This window comes from Pseudonaja textilis, chromosome 4 (genome assembly GCF_049901715.1).
Source record: "Pseudonaja textilis isolate UNSWEBS1 chromosome 4, rPseTex1.2, whole genome shotgun sequence".
NCBI classification, from domain to species: domain Eukaryota; kingdom Metazoa; phylum Chordata; class Lepidosauria; order Squamata; family Elapidae; genus Pseudonaja; species Pseudonaja textilis.
In genome coordinates, this window is record NC_141993.1 from 34,139,721 (window position 1) to 34,158,307 (window position 18,587).

Consider the following 18,587-nt stretch of genomic DNA (forward strand, 5'->3'; position numbering starts at 1 on the left):
GATAGAGTTCTGCAATCCAAAGAACTGAACACTGTATTCTAGTAACATTAAAACTACATCTAAGAATTGATTTCAGAAACTGACCAGGGAGTTATGTTAGTTGAATTAGTCTTGTATGCTCAGTCTTTTTTTTTTACTTGTAGAAACAAAATGGTACAATTGAACTTACGTGTAAATCAGACCATATTTATGCAACTTGGGATCTTCTTCTTCAACTGAAAATTTTAGCCATTGCTCTTGAGGACCTTTTCGTTGTTCTTCTAAGTTCCAACTCAGTTCAATATTATGATGGCTCACATGGCCTACAACTGGAGGGGGTGGCTTTACTATAGAATGTCTTCCTACAAATGAACCACATCAAAATTAATTTAGTATGATAATATATATAAACAAGTTCCAAGAACTGAAAAAAGCAAACTATAAATTAAAATAAATGGCAGTAAATCAGAACAGAAATATAAAATAGCAGCAGAACAGATTGTTGTTTGTTCAAAAATGCCTTATGCTTTTAAACCTTTTAAAAAGTGTTTTAGCTTTTTATATGAGTGCCAACAGGGACAGAATTCCATGCTATTATTATTGTCAGCTGAAAATCTAAATATACTATTAGGTTTATTGTAGGGGAAGAAAAAGACAGGCATACTGAATGTTCACCTAACCTTCTTATCCTGGCTTCAAACACAACTCCCTCTAATTTATTATTTGTAATATAATAAATTAGTACATCAGATTAAAATAATATATTTTCTATTTCCCATATTTTCTAAGAAACAAAGTACAAACCCAGCAATGTAACAAACTAGCAATGGTTACGTTTCCTATACACTGACAAAGAATGTAAAATTAATTGATAAATATAAGGTTAACAAGGCTTATGTGAGTTCTAAAGAAAAGATAAAGTATGATTCCTAAGATTAAAATAAGAAAAAAAACCACTCCTAGAACTAATAAATACCATAGTCATATGAACATTGCTTTGCTGCCTAAACCATAGATTAGGCCAGCAATGGCGAACCTTTTTGTTATAGTGTGCTGAAAGTGTGTGCACGCAATAGCACACACAATGTGTGTGTTTGCGCCAACACCCACAATGCAATGCGCTCCCCATGCATGCGTGCACGATACCCCCACCCCTTTGCATGCACTGTGCATGTGTGAGCCTCCCAGCTGATTTTCAGCCCATTTAAGGGAAGCCTCTACAGCCTCGGGAGGCAGAAAAATAAGCCTTCTGGAAATACCGGAAGTGCCCATTTTCAGCCTCCGGGGGGGTCTCTGGAGCCCGGGGGAGGCCATTTTCGCCCTCCTGGAGACTCGAGGAAAGCCTTAGGGCCTCTGGAGGCTGAAAACAGGCCCGTTTCGGCACTTCCTGTATTTCCTGCATGGCAGTGCACTTAAGTTTGGCTGGGGCTTGCATGACCGCACCCACAATGCAATGTGTCCCCCCTCCCACGCAGTAGAGGGGTTCCATGTTTTTAAGAGTTGCATTAGAAACAGATAAAAATTCTAAACTATTTACTGCTATAGATGGTGGGTGCAGAAATGAAGAAATAATGTCAAGATGAATTTGTGCTTGTCTGATCAATCTGAAAAACACAAAAACATAGTTGGTGGAAACTTGCAAAACGTCGATTCTTTATCTCTTATTTAAATTAGCTTCTTAGCCTTTTGGCTAAGATCAAGCATAATATCAACTTGGAAGTTATTATATGATTTTATAGTGAGTAAAAATATTTTGTTTCAATGTATGCTTGTAAGAATAGTCCAGCTATTAAAAAAACAAGTGCAAAACAAAATACCGAAGGCTATAAAAATGATGCCTGGGGGTTAAATTCAGTTTAGATACGGCATAGGATATTCATTTTATAGTTTTGACCAACTTGGAGATTTATGACATCACAGTTATATTAAAACAGAAACATTATTATTGTACAATTATGCCAATATTTTTTTTGTTTTAAACAGTTAAAGATATTTTCAGTACTCAGAAACCTAAATCATTATTTTAACATACGTAAGGTCTGTCCTAAGCAGATCTAGAAAAGTAAAGTCACATAGTGTGAAATATGATTAACTTGATCTGTCTAGAAATGATTTTTTACATGCAACATATCAAATCCTGCAGTAACTTACACCTTTGCATGCCATTATTATACAAATGATACAATTAAGTTATTTATGTCATATTGCAAAGATGACATCCTCCAATTTAATGGACCATTCATGAATAACAAAATCTTCTCCCCTCAATTAGCCTGTAAAAATGAGATTTCATAGTAATTTTAGTAAGCAAGACAGCTACATAATTATTATATGTACATAAATAATTATATAGACCTATCATAAGAACATGTCTTTTAAAAGAAAGAAAAGAACAGGCTCATCTAATTCTATTCACTAAGTTTTCTAGTGAACTGTTTTATATTTTTAATAATGAAAAAATATTAAATCAGCCAAAGTTTCCATCAGCTAATCTTATAACCCTCCTGCTGCAAAGTCAATTTTGTAGTTTACTTTAGCTTCTCTGGAAACATTTAAAACTTATGAAAAATGAAAAATTGGGTTTCTTTTCAGGAATCTGCTTTAATTATTGAAAACAATTACTTTAAGAAGAATTACTTAATTCAGGATCAACTTTATCTTGTCCTGAGGGAAAGTAAAACTCATGAAGAAAAAATAAAGAGGCGACATAGGAAAAGTAACAAAAAGGAATCACAGACATATTAATATTTCACTGTTCCTCCATCTTGTAATGGGGTAACAATTGAAAGATAACCTTTAAACTCTATGAATGCTGGTAGAGCACTACTTACATGGAATAATCATCCCAGGATTGAGAAATCTAGTCATGCAGTATACATATATGGACTGCCACTATGATATCAGTCTGAGTCACAGAACACAATCACCATAACCTAGTCTCATGAATTAACATATTATACACTCCATCCACTGTATTTCTCTTGGTTATTTTAAGATAGGTAACTTTCCACTTTCTCCTGCTTGTAGACCTATTTAAAAGCATGCCATGGGTGTTCTAAGCAGATTTCTCTTCTAGAGAGTAACTACTGTATAATTCAGATACACCTTTGCAAACAGAATAGGAGTTGGAAGGGACCTTGGAAGTCTTCTAGTCCAACCACCTGCTCAGACAGGAAACCCTATACCATTTCAGACAAATGTGGGGTGCCACAAGGTTCCGTCTTAGGCCCAGTACTCTTCAATATCTTCATTAACGACTTAGATGAGGGAATAGAAGGGGAACTTACTTGCAGATGATACTAAGCTGGCAAGAACAGCTAGCACCCAAGAAGATAGGCTCAAGATCCAGAGGGATCTTAACAGACTAGAATACTGGGCCATATCTAACAAAATGAAATTCAATGTACAGAAAAGTAAAGTCCTACACTTAGGCAAGAAAAACCAAAAGTATGCATATAGACTGGGTGAAACCAGGCTCAACAGCAGTAACTGTGAGAGGGATCTTGGAGTCTTAGTGGACAGCCAGCTAAATATGAGCCAGCAGTGTGCACCTGCAGTCAAAAAAGCTAATGCAATCCTAAATTGCATTAACAGAGGGATACAATCAAGATCAAGGGAAGTACTAGCACCACTCTATAAAGCCTTAGTAAGACCACACCTAGAGTACTGCATTCAGTTTTGTACACATTACAAAAAAGATGCTGAGACTCTAAAAAAAGTACAGAGAAGAGCAACCAGAATGATTAGGGGACTGGAGACTAAAACATATGAAGAATGGTTACAGGAACTGAGCTTGGCTAGTCTAATAAAGAGAAGGACCAGGGGAGACAGGATATAAGTGTTCCAATATTAGAGGGGCTACCACAGAGACTAAGAGGTCAAGCTATTTTCTAAAGCAACTATAGGCCAGACAAGGAATAATGGATGGAAACTGAACAAGGAGAGATTTAACCTGGAAATAAGGAGAAACTTTCTGACAGTGAGAACAATCAACTGATAGAACAACTTGCCCTCGGAAGTTGTGGAAGCGCCATCAGTTGAGACTTTCAAGAAGAGATTGGACTGCCATTTGTCAGAAATGATATAGGGTCTCCCACTTGGGCAGAGTGTTGGACTAGGTGACTTACAAGATCCCTTCCAACTCTGATTATCTGTTATCTGTTAACTGGTTTATAAAAGTAGAATCTTTGGTGCTCTCTGGCCTTGGTTGTTTGCTTCTAAACATTTCATTATCCAACTAGGGAACATATTAGCTAGTGTGGATTTGTTCCGTTTATGTTTAATAGCTTGCCCTACCAATATTGGTGGGAGCATAGTTTTCCTTGGTAGTTCCTTCATTAGAGTTTTGTTTTTTACCTGATTTTTTGCTTGATGTTAATCCTTGCTTATGTGGGTGTCGATTGCTACAGGTTATGTGTTCTGATCTTTTCATTTCCTTCTTAGCTTTCCGTTATCTCTTTTAAATGTTTTAATATGGTTTATTTCTATGTCTATTGATAGTTTATTTGTCTGAATGCCACATATCCAGGAATTCTCTAATGTCTGGGGATTTGGCTTGGCCTAGATTGCTCACAGTTCCTCAGCTGGAATTGTGTTGGGGGTCTGTTCATATGTTCTGAGATTAAGAAAGTTTTCATTATTCATGCTAGTTGGTGTTCATAGATGCACTCTGCTAGTCTTCTGCCTGTCTCTCCTACATAGTGGCTTTATAGTCACTACACTATATGTTCTAGAAGATATTTGTAATTCTGGGGCTGCTGGATCTTTTGGTTTACATTAAGATGTTTTTAAGTCTTTAGTTGGTTTGTATGCTACAATGATGCCATATGGTTATAATAGTCTGTTGGTTGTTTCTGATAAGTTTTTGATGTGAGGAAAGGGTAGAGATTCTCAGTCATCCAGATCATGGTTGTCCCAAAGGTGCTTTTTCAGGAGGCAATTGGACCTTCTTGTTTTTTCTTTAGAAGACATTTCGCTTCTCATCCAAGCTTCTTCAGCTCTGACATGATAGTGGGAAATAGAAGGATTTATATTCCTTGCAGAGAGCTGGTCATTTGCATCCTTTTAGAGGGTCATTGAAGTACTTGGAGGTTTACCTGTGTCCTCCGGATCACCTGAGTAGTGCTTCTGCTTTCTATAGTCTGCAATTTTTCCTACTTCCACGCCATTCAAAGGGTATCCATCCCAAATTGTATAGCTAAAAGGAGAAGTACAACATCTTCAAAAGAAAAAACAAGGAAGTCCAGCTGCCTCCTGAAAAAGCACCTTTGGAATAACCATAACCTGGGTGACTGAGAATCTCTACAGACTTTTAGTTATACAATTTGGGATGAACACCATTTGAATGGTATGGGAATAGAAATAGATTTCCAGAGGAAAAATTGCAAACTACAGGAACTAGGAGCACTACTCAGGTGACCCTGAGGTCACAGATAAACCTCCAAGTGCTTCAATGACCCTCTAAAAGGATGCGAATGACCAGCTATCTGCAAGGATTATTAATCCTTCCATTCTCCACTATCCTGTCAGAGCTGAAGAAGCTTCTTGGATGAGAAGTGAAAAATCTTCAAAAGAAAAAACAAGAAATTCCAGTCGCCTCCTGAAAAAGCACCTTTGGGACTTTTTGATGTATGGTAGCTATTCTTGCTGTAGAAGAATGAGTGGTCAGGTACTTTTTGGTGCATGGGTATCTATTTTGTTAGATTTTGTACAGATCAGAGTTCTCCAATGTGTTCGGATTTGCAGACTGTCAGTGGGGAAAGGGAATGTTTCTGTGCAAGCAGCCAGCAAACATGTGCATGCAGTTTCATTGGTGTGAGTGGTGTACACACACGTTTGCTGTTCACTTAAATGAAGTGTACGTACTTGTGCTAGCCCACTGCTCATGCTTGGGCAGGAGGGTTGCACTAGATGACCTACAAGGTCCCTTCCAACTCTGATTATCTGCTATTATCTGTTAAATCTGTTAAATGAGGATGCACGTGCATGAGCATGCACCGGCAATTTCCGCAGCCCGGTTACAAACACCTCATGGGCCACAGATTGACAACCTCTAGTATAGATGGTCTATTTCCTTTTTATAGTGTTCCAGGTTGCTGCAGTGCATTTGTGCTTGTCTGAATGTTTTTATATAGCTCCTTTTGTGGGAAGTTAGGTTGTTACTTTGGTCACAGAGCACTAGGTTAGTGAGATTACTTTTTGATAGACATGCATTTCTAATTTGCCATCCTTTCTTTCTTCATTCAATACTTTTGGAGACTTTAGGGAAAGGGCAGGGAGGAGCACTGAGCCCAAATGACTTGTTTGAGTAGGTATATGTAAAATATATTGATTACTAATTAGGATCATATTATGATATGGGTAGGGTCAAGGAGAAGAACCTTGCCCATTTGGGCCCAACTTGGTTTTGCCAATTGGCTTGGGGCCTCGAGGGGGGGCTCTCATTGCCAGAGGTGGTTTTCAGGATAAGAAGATCTCATCTCTGTGCCATCTATCTTTTTTTTTTTGCAGTGTTTTACATTTTTAATTTGCATAGTTTTAAATTTTCAAATGCTTTTCTGTAAGCCACCCAGGGTTGCCTTATTGAGAAGATGGGCAGCATATTTTAATTATTTATTATTTTGTTATTTGATGGATAACATTTCTAAAATTGCAAACTTTACCAAAGAAAACCAGAAAAATATTTACAAATACTACTAAGGCAAGTGCAGATCTTTGGCAAAGAATTACATTTCTAAATTTCAAAGGCATATTATCAAAAAAAATAAATTCTAGTTATCTCAAATTAATGGCTATTTTTTGTTAATAATCTTTCCAAGAAAAAATTACAGAATTCAAACATCCTGTCAGCAGATTGTAAAGTTGCGTTAAAGCTTTATATCATATATCATTCAACTGTTAAGAAAATGTTTATGATCTTTGCAAAAACTCTTTAAAAGTTTCACCAACTCCTTAAACTATAAGATTTCAGCACTAATACCTATCTATTATTCCCCACTATAACCTGGATATCTGCTCCTTACAATTCCATCATCCAATTTTCCTGCATTTTCTATTCTTTTCCCATTCTAAGAAAATATTCCTTTTTTACTGGACTCTTACTCTGTATGCTTCTCCTTAAACCAACATTATCATATTCTTCTTCTATCTCTGAAATAACATCAAGCTATTTCAACTTGACCCAGTGTTTCAGTTTAAATCAACAGGATTCCTTTTCTTAAGAAATTTCAGAATGGAGATCAGTTTAGAGCTAAAACATCCCTATAAATCAAGATACACATGGGACAAATCATTGCTTGTTCTATTTTTCTGGATCTGGAATATTAAAGTCAGGGCACAAAGATCCAAGCATCCTAAAGGGTTCTGAGGATTGCCACCTTTTCACTGGCAGAATCCCTCTGCTTTAAACAGCTGTTCAGCAACCACAAATTCAACAGGTGAAACTTGTTTCTCATGGCAGAGGATTGCAGAGAAAACTTTACCAGAAAAAGAAAGAAAAAAAGACAATTTATATCAATCCTTCCTCCTCCTGTCCTTTCACTTTAAATTTAAAAGGACAAATTTTGCACCCATTCCAAGGTCTCCTACTCTCAAGGGAATACAATACAGGTAGTCCTCAGTTACAACAGTTCATTTAGTGATGGTTCAAAGTTACAACAGCTCTGCAAAAGGTGACTTATGACCGTTTTTCACAGATTTACGACCTTTGCAGCATCCCCACAATGCCACAATCAAAATTTAGATGCTTGGCAATGATTCACATTTATGACCATTGCTGTTCCCAAGGTCATCGTGTAAATTCACTTTTTGCGCCCTTTTGGCAATCAAAGTCAATGGGGAAACCAGCTTCACTTAACAACCAGTTTACTAACTTATCAACTGTCTCGATTTACTTAAAACTGTGGCAAGGAAGATTGTGAAATGGGGCAAAGCTCACTTAACAACTATCTCATTTAACAACAGAAGTGTTGAGCTACAGGTCTACTCCACACTAGTCTCTTTATACTCTTCCAGAAAAAGCTGGCGCCTCTCCTTTTCCATGAAAAGTGTATTAAAAACATTTTCTTTCTGGAGAAATGTTGCCACTGGGGATTTACACACTGCACAAGTGCCTCTTCTCAGGCTCAGCTGCATTGGGCTGCCAGGAACAAGTTCCCGCGCTCAGCTTGCAAAGAAGCCTTCAGGGCTCCTCTTCCTGGGTCTCCGGGACAGCCCTCGTCCCCCTCTCTCTGCCCCCAAGGGGATCTCCCGCGTTTCCCTCCTTTTCAAATCACCCGGCTCCCTCTTTTCCGTCCCTTCTCCCTCACCTATCCCCGGCTCCATCACCATCCGCCTTCAGAGCTGTACTCCAGTCTACAAGGCCGCGCCGGCGTCCGGTTGCCATAACAACGTAACGGCCCAATTAGGCGCGCAGCTCACAGATTGATCTCTGGGCGGGGTGGGAGAAGGAGAGGCGTGTGGGTGGGTGTTTTGGGGGGGAGGGGGGCAGAAATTTGTCGCTATGTATTGCTGACCGGAATGCCTACTGGGGAAGGGTGGCACGGCTAGATAAAATAACCGAGTCTTATTGCGAGTAAACTCCGCTTGAGACTGTCCCATTTTCCAGTTTCGAGTTGCCTTCCTGTTCAGGAAACAAACGAATGAGGAGGCAAACGGAACGTCGAAGGTTATTTTTAGCGAGAGGAAGAATTTTCACAGCCTTATGAAGATTCTCGCATCTGTATTTTGATGTGCCTGTGTTTTAGGCGCTGGTGTGTTTGTGTGTGGATTTGCATGCATAAACACACACACACATATGGGAAACGGTTTAAATTCTTGATCTGATTCCAGATGTTTCCTATTAAACAGTGCTGTGAAATAATATTTCATTTCTCGCTCTCAAATCCCAGAAAGCTCAAGCTTGCAATTTTTTAAATGTTAGACACAGAACTAAAGATTGTTATAATACACTTATCAAACATTCACTTCCTGTGATTAAAAACTATTGAGATTAAGGGACTGTCTTCACAATCAGTCACAATGCCGATTCTGTACTACACTTTTTCATAGGAATTGGGAAACAGGTTTTTGGCAAAAGCGAGGCACAGCAGTATTCTTAATCGTATTCTGTATTAGCAAAAGAGAAGCTGGAGACTACATTGCATGAGAACAAAACCATTTTGCTATTAATTAGTCCAAACTGAAAAAGAAGTTAACTGAACATGCCAAAAACTACTGATTTTTTCCTAAACTGTATCTCCAGATACACATTCTAAATGAGGGTGTTTTGATGTTTGAACTTTGATTTAAAAAATTTTATGAACCTCAAGGTCTAAAGCAATAACGAGTACCAAAATTTTCAAATTGAATAAGTAGTATAACCTTTGAACTAAATTATTTTAATGGCTTTCATTTTTCACCTGCACTCTTAACACTTTGGCATTTTGTTAATGTCATGGTCTTCACTAAAAACCCAGTCATTGTTTAATTGTTAGGAATAGCATATGAAGAAATATGGATTGCTTAACCCTTTACTCTAAGAAACAGTATTTGTCAGAATTATTTGACTCTATCAATCAATGGAAAAGAGTTGGAAGAGGAAAAATGCTGAAACATAGAAGATTTAGAATCAGAACAGAGCTGGAGGGGAACTTGGAGATCATCTAGTCAGCCCCGTGCTAGAAATGAGGCTTTTTAATGATTTGCTTTTCATGATTCTAATAATAATAACTACCGGTAATAAATTATGCTACTCAGGTTTCAGTGATTGGGGGTGGCTTGCAGCAATAAAATTATAATAAGATCATAGAAAAGATAAGGTGGGAGGTTTTCATAGTAATTCTAAACAAAATCATAGTGGGAGCCATCTGGTTCTTAGGGAACCTTGTTCCTGAAGGCAACACTGCCACAGAGAAAGCATACTTCCTGGATCCTGAGACATGACATTGTTTAATCAGATGATTCTTGAACATGCCTGGGCAGATGTTATGGGAGGCAAGCAGTCCCTCTAGTAACCAGAAAGACTACCTAGCTGGCAAGTGAAACATTCACTCATGGAAAGTTCACATTATTATCTGATTGTGATTGTTTTAGGGATGTTAAAACAGGCAAGAGTGCTCAGGTTCCAAGCATTTGCAATGTGCTATATAGATTTAATAACTGCAGTTATATTTTTAACATAATTCTTGTAACTGTTCATGTTGTCTTATCAAAATAATGTTATTGTATAACTGTGGATATTTATTTAGTTAATTTTTAATTAGGAGCCCTAGAACTTCAGGCCAAGGTATTATTTAGAAACTCAGTTTCATTGAAGATAGGATAGGATAGGAGATGGAAGGGACCTTGGAGGTCTTCTAGTCCAGCCCCCCTGCTCAAGCAGGAGAACCTATACCATTTCAGACAAGTGACTGTCCAGTCTCTTCTTAAAAACCTCCAGTGATGGAGCACCCACAATTTCTGAAGGCAACTTCTGTTCCACTGATTAATTGTCCTCACTGTTAGGAAATTTCTCCTTAATTCCAGATTGCTTCTCTCTTTGATTAGCTTCCAAACATTGTTTCTTGTCCTGCCCTCTAGTACTTTAGAGAATAATTTGACTCCCTATTTGTTATGTACAATTTACATACTATATACTTTTATTTCCAATCTGATTTTATTTTTCTTTTATTTATCGAATTTAGAAAGTGTCCTTCTCACCCATAGAGGGACCCTGTAGAAACCTAAACTTGATGCTTGAAAGGTTTCAATACAGTATGAATTATGAACTAAATATTATTTGTTAATGCTGTTTAATTTGTAATGTCTGTTCAAGGTCTCCAGCATGTCATACTCTAATACTCTGTCTTACATATTACGGTTCATGGAACATAAGAAGAATTGTTCTAATTGAACTAAAACCCATATAGTCCAGTAACTAAAGATCACACAGATGTGAAAACCCAGTTGTAGGACACTGTCAAAACAATACATTCTACATTCTCACTTATCAACTGTTTCATTTAACAATAGTGTAAAAAAGAGTATACAAAGTATAAAAATAGGGTTTTTTTTGCCAATCCTGTGGCAGCATCTCTGTTCAAACCCTGGATCAAGAGAGACAGCATAGATGTGATTCTGCTCAAACCCTAAGCCACCTGTGATTCTAGGCTGTTACCAAGATTTCAATAGAACCACGAAGCAATCACTGTCACATGATCACGTTCAAGGGCTTTGCAATTGACTTGCAACAAGCAGAATTAATAGAGAAGGTGAAAGTAAAATTGCAGGTCATAGTCACATAGTGTTTTACTAATGATTCCAGGAATTAACATAACAACCAAAGGAGAAATGAGGTCATAAGCAAATCAAAGCCATATAATGTTTCACTTAGCAACTAAAATGCTTAGCAACATAGTTGCTAGTCCCAATTAAAGTCTCTAAACAAGAATCACCTGTAGATATGTATCCAAGTTCCCTAGTTATGGAGCACTTTTGCATCTACAAGATTTTAAGATCATAGTAGAGTGGTATAGCAAAGGTTAAAATGCCATTTCTCTAACATATGCTCAAAATTTAACTTCTGGAATCTTGGTCCCTGCCATATCATCTTATGCTATAAAAATGCTTTCAACATTATTTAAATTTTTCAGAAATCTACTAACATATAATTTGATATATATTAAAATACATTAAAATTTATATCAAAAGTAGGTCCTAGTGACCATACTGTACGGTGCATTGGATGGGACATTGAAATTCCCAATGTGCAAAAAGATAGATTAATTGTATAGCTTCTCGAACGAAGAAGTACAGATAGTTCTGGACTTACAACAGTTCATTTTGTGACCATTCAAAGTTACAGTGGCACTGATAAAAGTAAATTATGGCCATTTTTCACACTTATGACCATTGCAGCTTCTCCACAGTCACATGATCAAAATTCAGATGCTTGGCAACTGATTCATATTTATGACAACTGCAATGTCTCGGGTCACCTTTTGTCACTTAACCATATTACTAGTATAACACCTGCAGTGATTCACTTAACAACTATGGCAAGAAAGGTTGTAAAATGGGGCAAAATTCACTTAAATGTCTCAGACACAAAGACAGCTTTTTCCCCGAATGCTATCACTCTGCTAAACAAATAATTCCCTCAACACTGTCCAACTATTTATAAAATCTGCACTACTATTACTATTAATCTTCTCATCACTCCTTATCACCATCCCCTCCCACATGTGACTGTATGACTGTAACTTTGTCACTTGTATCCTTAGGATTTATGTTGATTGTTTCCTAGTTATGATTTGATAGCTTATTGTACCCTATGACTATCATTAAGTGTTGTACTTTATGATTCTTGACTCTTGATGAATGTATCTTTTCTTTTTATGTATACTGAGAGCATTTGCACCAAGACAAATTCCTTGTGTGTCCAATCACACTTGGCCAATTAAGAATTCTATTCTATTCTTAGCAACAGAAATTTTGGGTTCCATTGTGGTCATAAGTCGAGGACTACCTCTAGCCCTATTAGCCATGCTTAAAAGTAGGAAGTAGCCAGAGTGACAGAGAAAGTCTTTGTCATACACATCCTTTTTGTAAAGTCCTACCTTATCCAAGTTATGCTTTTGGTCTGTCACAAAAAGGAGCCTTTCCTATCTTAATTTACCATACCTGTGACCAAGGATGTAGGAGAAAATTTGCAGTCAGTGCTATAGACAATAATCATGAATGGAAAACAATATTCCTATTCTTAGGGTTCTCTGTCATAGAATCATCATTTTTTCCTTCCTCCCTCCTCCTTTTCTTGCTTCCTTCACTCTCACACACTCTCCCCCTTTTTCCCCTTTCCCCCTTCTCCCTTCCTTCTCCCTCCCTCCCTCCCTCCCTCCCTTCCTTCCTTCCTTCCTTCCTTCCTTCCTTCCTTCCTTCCTTCCTTCCTTCCTTCCTTCTTTCCTTCCCATGGCAGATCATTAAGCAGAATTGTGTATTAACTATGACTGCAACATCCTTCTGGCTTGTCAAAAGGAAAAACAATCAAGAAGTTGCACGTCCTAGGCAGCATTAGGAATGGCCGTTGCCATTTGTACATTAGCGAGATTGGGAGCATATACTGTATAAAAATGCAACTGTAATCATTTGTCTCCAAGATGTGAACATACAAGTTCTTAAAGAAGAAAATACAGAGTGTGTTTAATTGGGTAGTCACTACATTTTCCATATGTTTCCTATAACTCCAGGAAGAAAGAAAAACACTACTTTAATGTACAAAAAGTAATGAATGAAAACTTCAAACTAAAACACCATCGTGAAATCTAAGATGTATGCCCTGGGTAACATACAATCTCTTTTGGCCTAAAGAAAAACAAGAGTTAATTCCTTCTCCAGCTTATATGAATACTATTATGGTCTACATTTTTAATATTCTCCAAAATATGATCAGTGTTTTAGGGATTCAATTCCTATCTATAAAGTGTTATTTGAAAGAATCCAACCAAATATTATTATGGAATCAAGCCTTATGCAAATGGTAGGGAAGCTGCATCAGATACAATAAACTGTTTTTTTCTGTCTCAGCTAGGATAGCAGGAGTGTGGGATAGAATATGCAGCGTAATAATATGATAGAAAATTCAGTAGATGTAACAATTTCCCTGTACAATAGAACTATCCTACATGCTACATTTGTTCTCTTCATCTCAAGACCTCATTAGAGAATTAGAAAGGGAGCACTTCCATATCCAAGATAGCTCAGAGAGACTATGTGGAAGATTTCCAGCAATATGAGTTAATATTAACCAGGAATAACGTGAAGGTAGACATTAAAACATCAGACCCTAATATGCTCATCTGCTTGGTTGCTTCTGGGATTTTCATGTGCTCACAGCATACTTAATTAATAAGGATTTGCAAAGCTCCTAGGTTCTGAGATGGAGGAGTTGTAAAACTAGAGTACTCTTATAGCAATCAAGGCTTTAAATGAGATGGAATAAAAGCCATGTCACAAATGCAATAAGAAAATTCAGTAATATTCAGTTATTTACTCTAACTCATAGATACTATAGATTCAATCACTAATCCTATAATAGTTTCCTGTTAAATTAATGCAACTGAATTCCATACAATCATTATATTTGCAAATGAGTTATTTAGTCAGAGAGTCATTGTTTTCTTGCCCCTCCCACCAGATAGGTTTTGTTTGAGTGTAGAAAATGAAATATCCTAGCAACAGAAATGTTTCCTTTGATATCTGAACCTACTTAAACAAATGAAAAATAACTCCATTTGTTATAAAGAAGTGATTCTCTTCAATGTCATTGTATGTCATTTGGAACCTAGCCATTTTTAATTGGTGCTCTGCTAGATGAAAGCAAAGGATGACTGCTTTATCCATTCACACTTAGTAGATTCAGTAATTTGGCCAGGCTTTTCAGCAATGTCTTTTGATAATCCAATACCAGTTAAAGGGATTTTAAAAATCTTTATGATTCCATTTGGTTGGTCTCAGAATCATTACATGAATAAAGGTAGCTGAATTGTAAATTTGGGTTGTCATGAAGAAGTAATACATTATATGTTTTTTGGCTATTCTGTGTCAGGTTGATGGAAGCTAGAACTAGAGATGGGGCAATAATAGATTTATGGAGTCGTTTTTGATAGGATTGATTGCCTGATATAGATAAACTGAACTTGTGTAATGTGTTCTTCTGAGAAGAAATAATAGATTGTATTTTCCTTATTTTTTATGGTCATGTAGGTCATGTTCAAATCACTTTGCTGCTCACACATTACAAAAGATAGGATCATGATGGAATTCTTCCAGAAATATTGAGTTGCAGGGCTAAATATAAATCCTTCTGCTCCAAATAAACATTAATGCTGCTGGCAGACAGCTCAGTTTCTGCTAAAATGACAGAGGAAGGTCTGTGCTCTAGACTAGCCCCATTGGAGAAGATGTGACTTCGGCTCTGATGCTCCCCATAAATGCTCTCTCATTGTTAAACCAAAGGAATACATGGAGTCTTTAAGACTGAGAGTTCAAGTCCTTTTACCCTATAAATCATTTCTGTCACTCTGTAACATACTCAGTCTAATCTAGGTCAGAACAAGAAATTCCCAAATCTTTTTTCACTTCAGATTTGACCATTTGGCTGACCCCAGGTCTTGACATTTATCCAGGCTGATAATTTCCATTTATTGAACTGTTTAGTTGCTAGGAGTTAGACAGCTAGCAAACTATAGATGTTCATTTGAGACAGTGCTTGCAGTATTTATTTATTTTTTTAAAAACACTGTATGGGTTCATTTCATAATAAAGTCATTCTTTCTCTGAAGTTTCCTTAGAAATGTGTGCAGAATATTTGTTTTCTGTCCATTTTCAACATGACACAATTGTTTGCACACAAATACAGCAACAAAGAGCAGAATGTTTGGCACTGAAAGGGGTTAAAGAAATGAATGTCAGTGTTGGTTGTGAAGTAATCAATAAATGTGAGACCTGCTACAAAGGTAAGCAATCCTGTGATTTATGCATCTTTATTTAGTTTCCTGAAAGCAGAGGTGAATAACTTGTAACACCACAACCACGTACTGCTGCCCACACTGGCACACCTTATGTGGTCTAAGATTAGCTGAGGTTGACTATGTATGCCACCAGCTTAAGCTAAAATAGTACTAACAGAATTAAAAAGAAAAATCCTACCCCTTCAAAGTAAAAGACAATGTGTCCCAATATCCTTTACATTATCATGTCCTTAGTTACACACAAGCGCACTCCTATTCCATACATATGTATACACACACACATACACATATACACTATGAAGACCTATCACTGAAGATCATGAACTGTAATTTACTGTGCCTGTATGGTGTGGGTTAAAATATAGAATTTTTGCCTTCCCAATCTGGGGCTGAAAGTAGAGACTAGTCTAAAGCAGTGGTGGAATTCAAACATTTTTTACTACCGGTTCTGTGGGCATGGCTTGGTAGGCATAGCGGGGAAGGATACTGTAAAATCTCCAGTCAGAGATGGTATTTGCCAGTTCTCTGAACTACTCAAAATTTCTACTACTGGTTCTCCTGAACTGGTCAGAACCTGCTGAATATCACCTCTGGTCCAAAGTCACCCAGCTGGCTCCCATTCCTAAAGAAGGACCAGAAGTCATGGTTATTTATCTTGTAATCCAGCAATCATTACCCTAACTACACTGCTTCCCTATTGGTTCTCTAATGCACACACCTACATACATAGTCTATTACAGTGTGTGAATATTGTTGATCACAGTCTATGAATTTCTTTCACAGTCTATGAATATTATTATGAACATTATGTAGAGAATTATAAAGCTATCATCTGTCTTAATCTTTATATGGCTTACATATAAAATAAAAGACTGCAATCTGAGATACAGTTAGAATGGGAAATTAGTTACTGGCAATGAGAATAAGGACTGATAATTGATAACACGCACAGACATGTGTGGGTAATACCTCTTTTCATTTCCCCATGTAAATGAATTGCTTCTTCTTTGATGGGTTCAATTCTTATGTGAGTAGATTTCTGGCCAGGCAGTTTAAATATGCAACTGCCATGGTTGGGGAAGCAGTCCAAATTGAGCAAAATGTTCCCCAGCTGGAAAATATCTTTTATCAACTGTTAAACCTTACTGCCAAGTTAATTTCTTGACATTATTGCCAGTTAAAATATTAAGTCCTTCTTTTTGCACAGACTAAAGTATGGTCCATAATGATGGATAGTGAGAGTCATCATCTAATTTATCTAGAAGGTGCTAGGTTGTTGTTCATATAACATTAGATATAATTTGGGTTTTAAATGTGTTTATTTTATTTTATTTATTTGTTTGTTTTTGTCAATTCCTTATAAAATAATAGGTATAAGTAAAAACATAATTATGAATACATGGATACATATAAGAAAAATAAAAAATAAAAGAAACAATAGGACAGGGATGGAAGGCATGGTGGCGCACTTATGCACGCCCCCTACAGATCTCTTAGGAAAGGGGTGAGGTCAATAGTAGACAGTCTAAGGTTAAAGTTTTGCGGGTTTGGGGAAGAAACCACAGAGTCAGGTAGAGTATTCCAGACATTGACCACTCTGTTGCTGAAGTCGTACTTCCTGCAATCAAGTTTGGTGCGGTTAACCTTGAGTTTGTATCTATTGTGTGCTCTTGTGTTGTTATGGCTGAATCTGAAGTATTAATTGACAGGTAAGTCATTCCAGTGTATGATTTTATATACCATACTTAGATCAGACCGAAGACAGAGTAATTCAAGGTTTTCTAGGTCTAGAATTTCAAGTCTGGTGGCATAAGGTATTCTACAACAAGTAGAGGAGTGGAGAACTCTACTTATGAAATATTTCTGGACTTTCTCAACTGTGTTAATATCAGATACGTAATGTGGGTTCCAGACTGATGAGCTGTATTCGAGTATTGGTCTAGCAAATGTTTTGTATGCTCTAGTTATTAGTGTAATATTACCAGAGAAAAAGCTATGTAAGATTAGGTTAACACTCTTAACGCCTTTTTGGCTATGTCATTACAGTGGGCTCTAGCATTTAGTTCATTAGAGATGAGTACTCGAAAATCCTTGATAGAGTTTGGATCATCAACAAGGTCTTGACTATTCAGCCTGTATTTTATTTTCTGATTTTTTTGGTCAATATGTAAGACAGAGCATTTATTTGTTGAGATTTGAAGTTGCCATTTGCTTGACCATTCTGATTCATTTTTGAAAGGTAGCAGTATTGTCTGTGGTGTTGAGTAGCTTTACATCATCAGCGAAGAGAATGCAGTTGCTCTTAATATGATCACAGAGGTCATTTATGTAGAGTATGAAAAGAGCTCATCCTAGAACACTACCTTGGGGGACACCACTGTTGACAGGTACAGAATTTGATAGGACGCTCCCAATTTTGACAATTTGTTGTCTGTTTGACAGGAATGCTTCTATACAGTTATGCAGGTGTCCAGAGATACCATAATATTTTAGTTTTAGGAGTAGTTTGTCATGTACCACTGAATCAAAGGCTTTACAGAAGTTTATGTTGGGGTCACCAACCTTTTGGACCTCGGGGACCACCAAATTCATAATTTTAAATCCCAGGGACCACTAACTGGTTCTGTGGATGGCCTAATTTGTGAGTGTGGCCTGGTGGTCATGTGACTGGCTGGGCATGGCTTATATGTAAATATTATAAATATTTATATAAATATTGAATTCTTTTATAAAAAAGAGCAACTTTTACCCAAAATCAGGCAAAGCAGGCAGGCAGATTGAGTTGTTCCCAGAATCACAGATTCATTCAGAGATCTATCTATCTGCCATTGGCTAGCTCAATCTGTCACACAAAATTTGCTAGCAAGCAAACTTACAAATTAACTCACAACATGCCATGTATGTAAATATTGATTTTTTTATTTAAAAAAGAGCAACTTTTATCCAAAATCAGGCAAAGCAGGTAGGCAGATTGAGTTGCTCACAGAATCATTCAGTGGTCAATCTATCTGCCATCAGCTAGCTCAGTCTGTCACACAAAAATTGGTTGCTGTGAGTCTGCACTGAATGAACCTCCTAAGGGAGGTTCGGCTGTGCTTAAAAGCAGAGCCAAAGATTTAA

The 18,587-nt window shown here is 37.1% G+C and overlaps 1 protein-coding gene across 4 annotated transcripts in view; it reads right to left on the bottom strand.

The window, feature by feature from the left end:
• FANK1 (fibronectin type III and ankyrin repeat domains 1) overlaps nt 1-8,346 on the bottom strand; it is a 58,903-nt gene extending 50,557 nt beyond the window's left edge. For all 4 annotated transcript variants that reach the window (XR_015743461.1, XR_015743460.1, XM_026704980.2 and 1 more), the window contains exons 1-2: nt 8,286-8,346; nt 170-341 (exon numbers count right to left, since the gene is read on the bottom strand). Coding sequence is in view for 2 of the 4 variants with exons in the window: in XM_026704980.2 (XP_026560765.2) it covers nt 170-341; nt 8,286-8,307 (194 nt within the window). In the remaining 2 variants the exon portion in view is untranslated. The remainder of the gene's footprint in view (nt 1-169; nt 342-8,285) is intronic.
• Between the last annotated feature and the right edge of the window lie 10,241 nt (nt 8,347-18,587).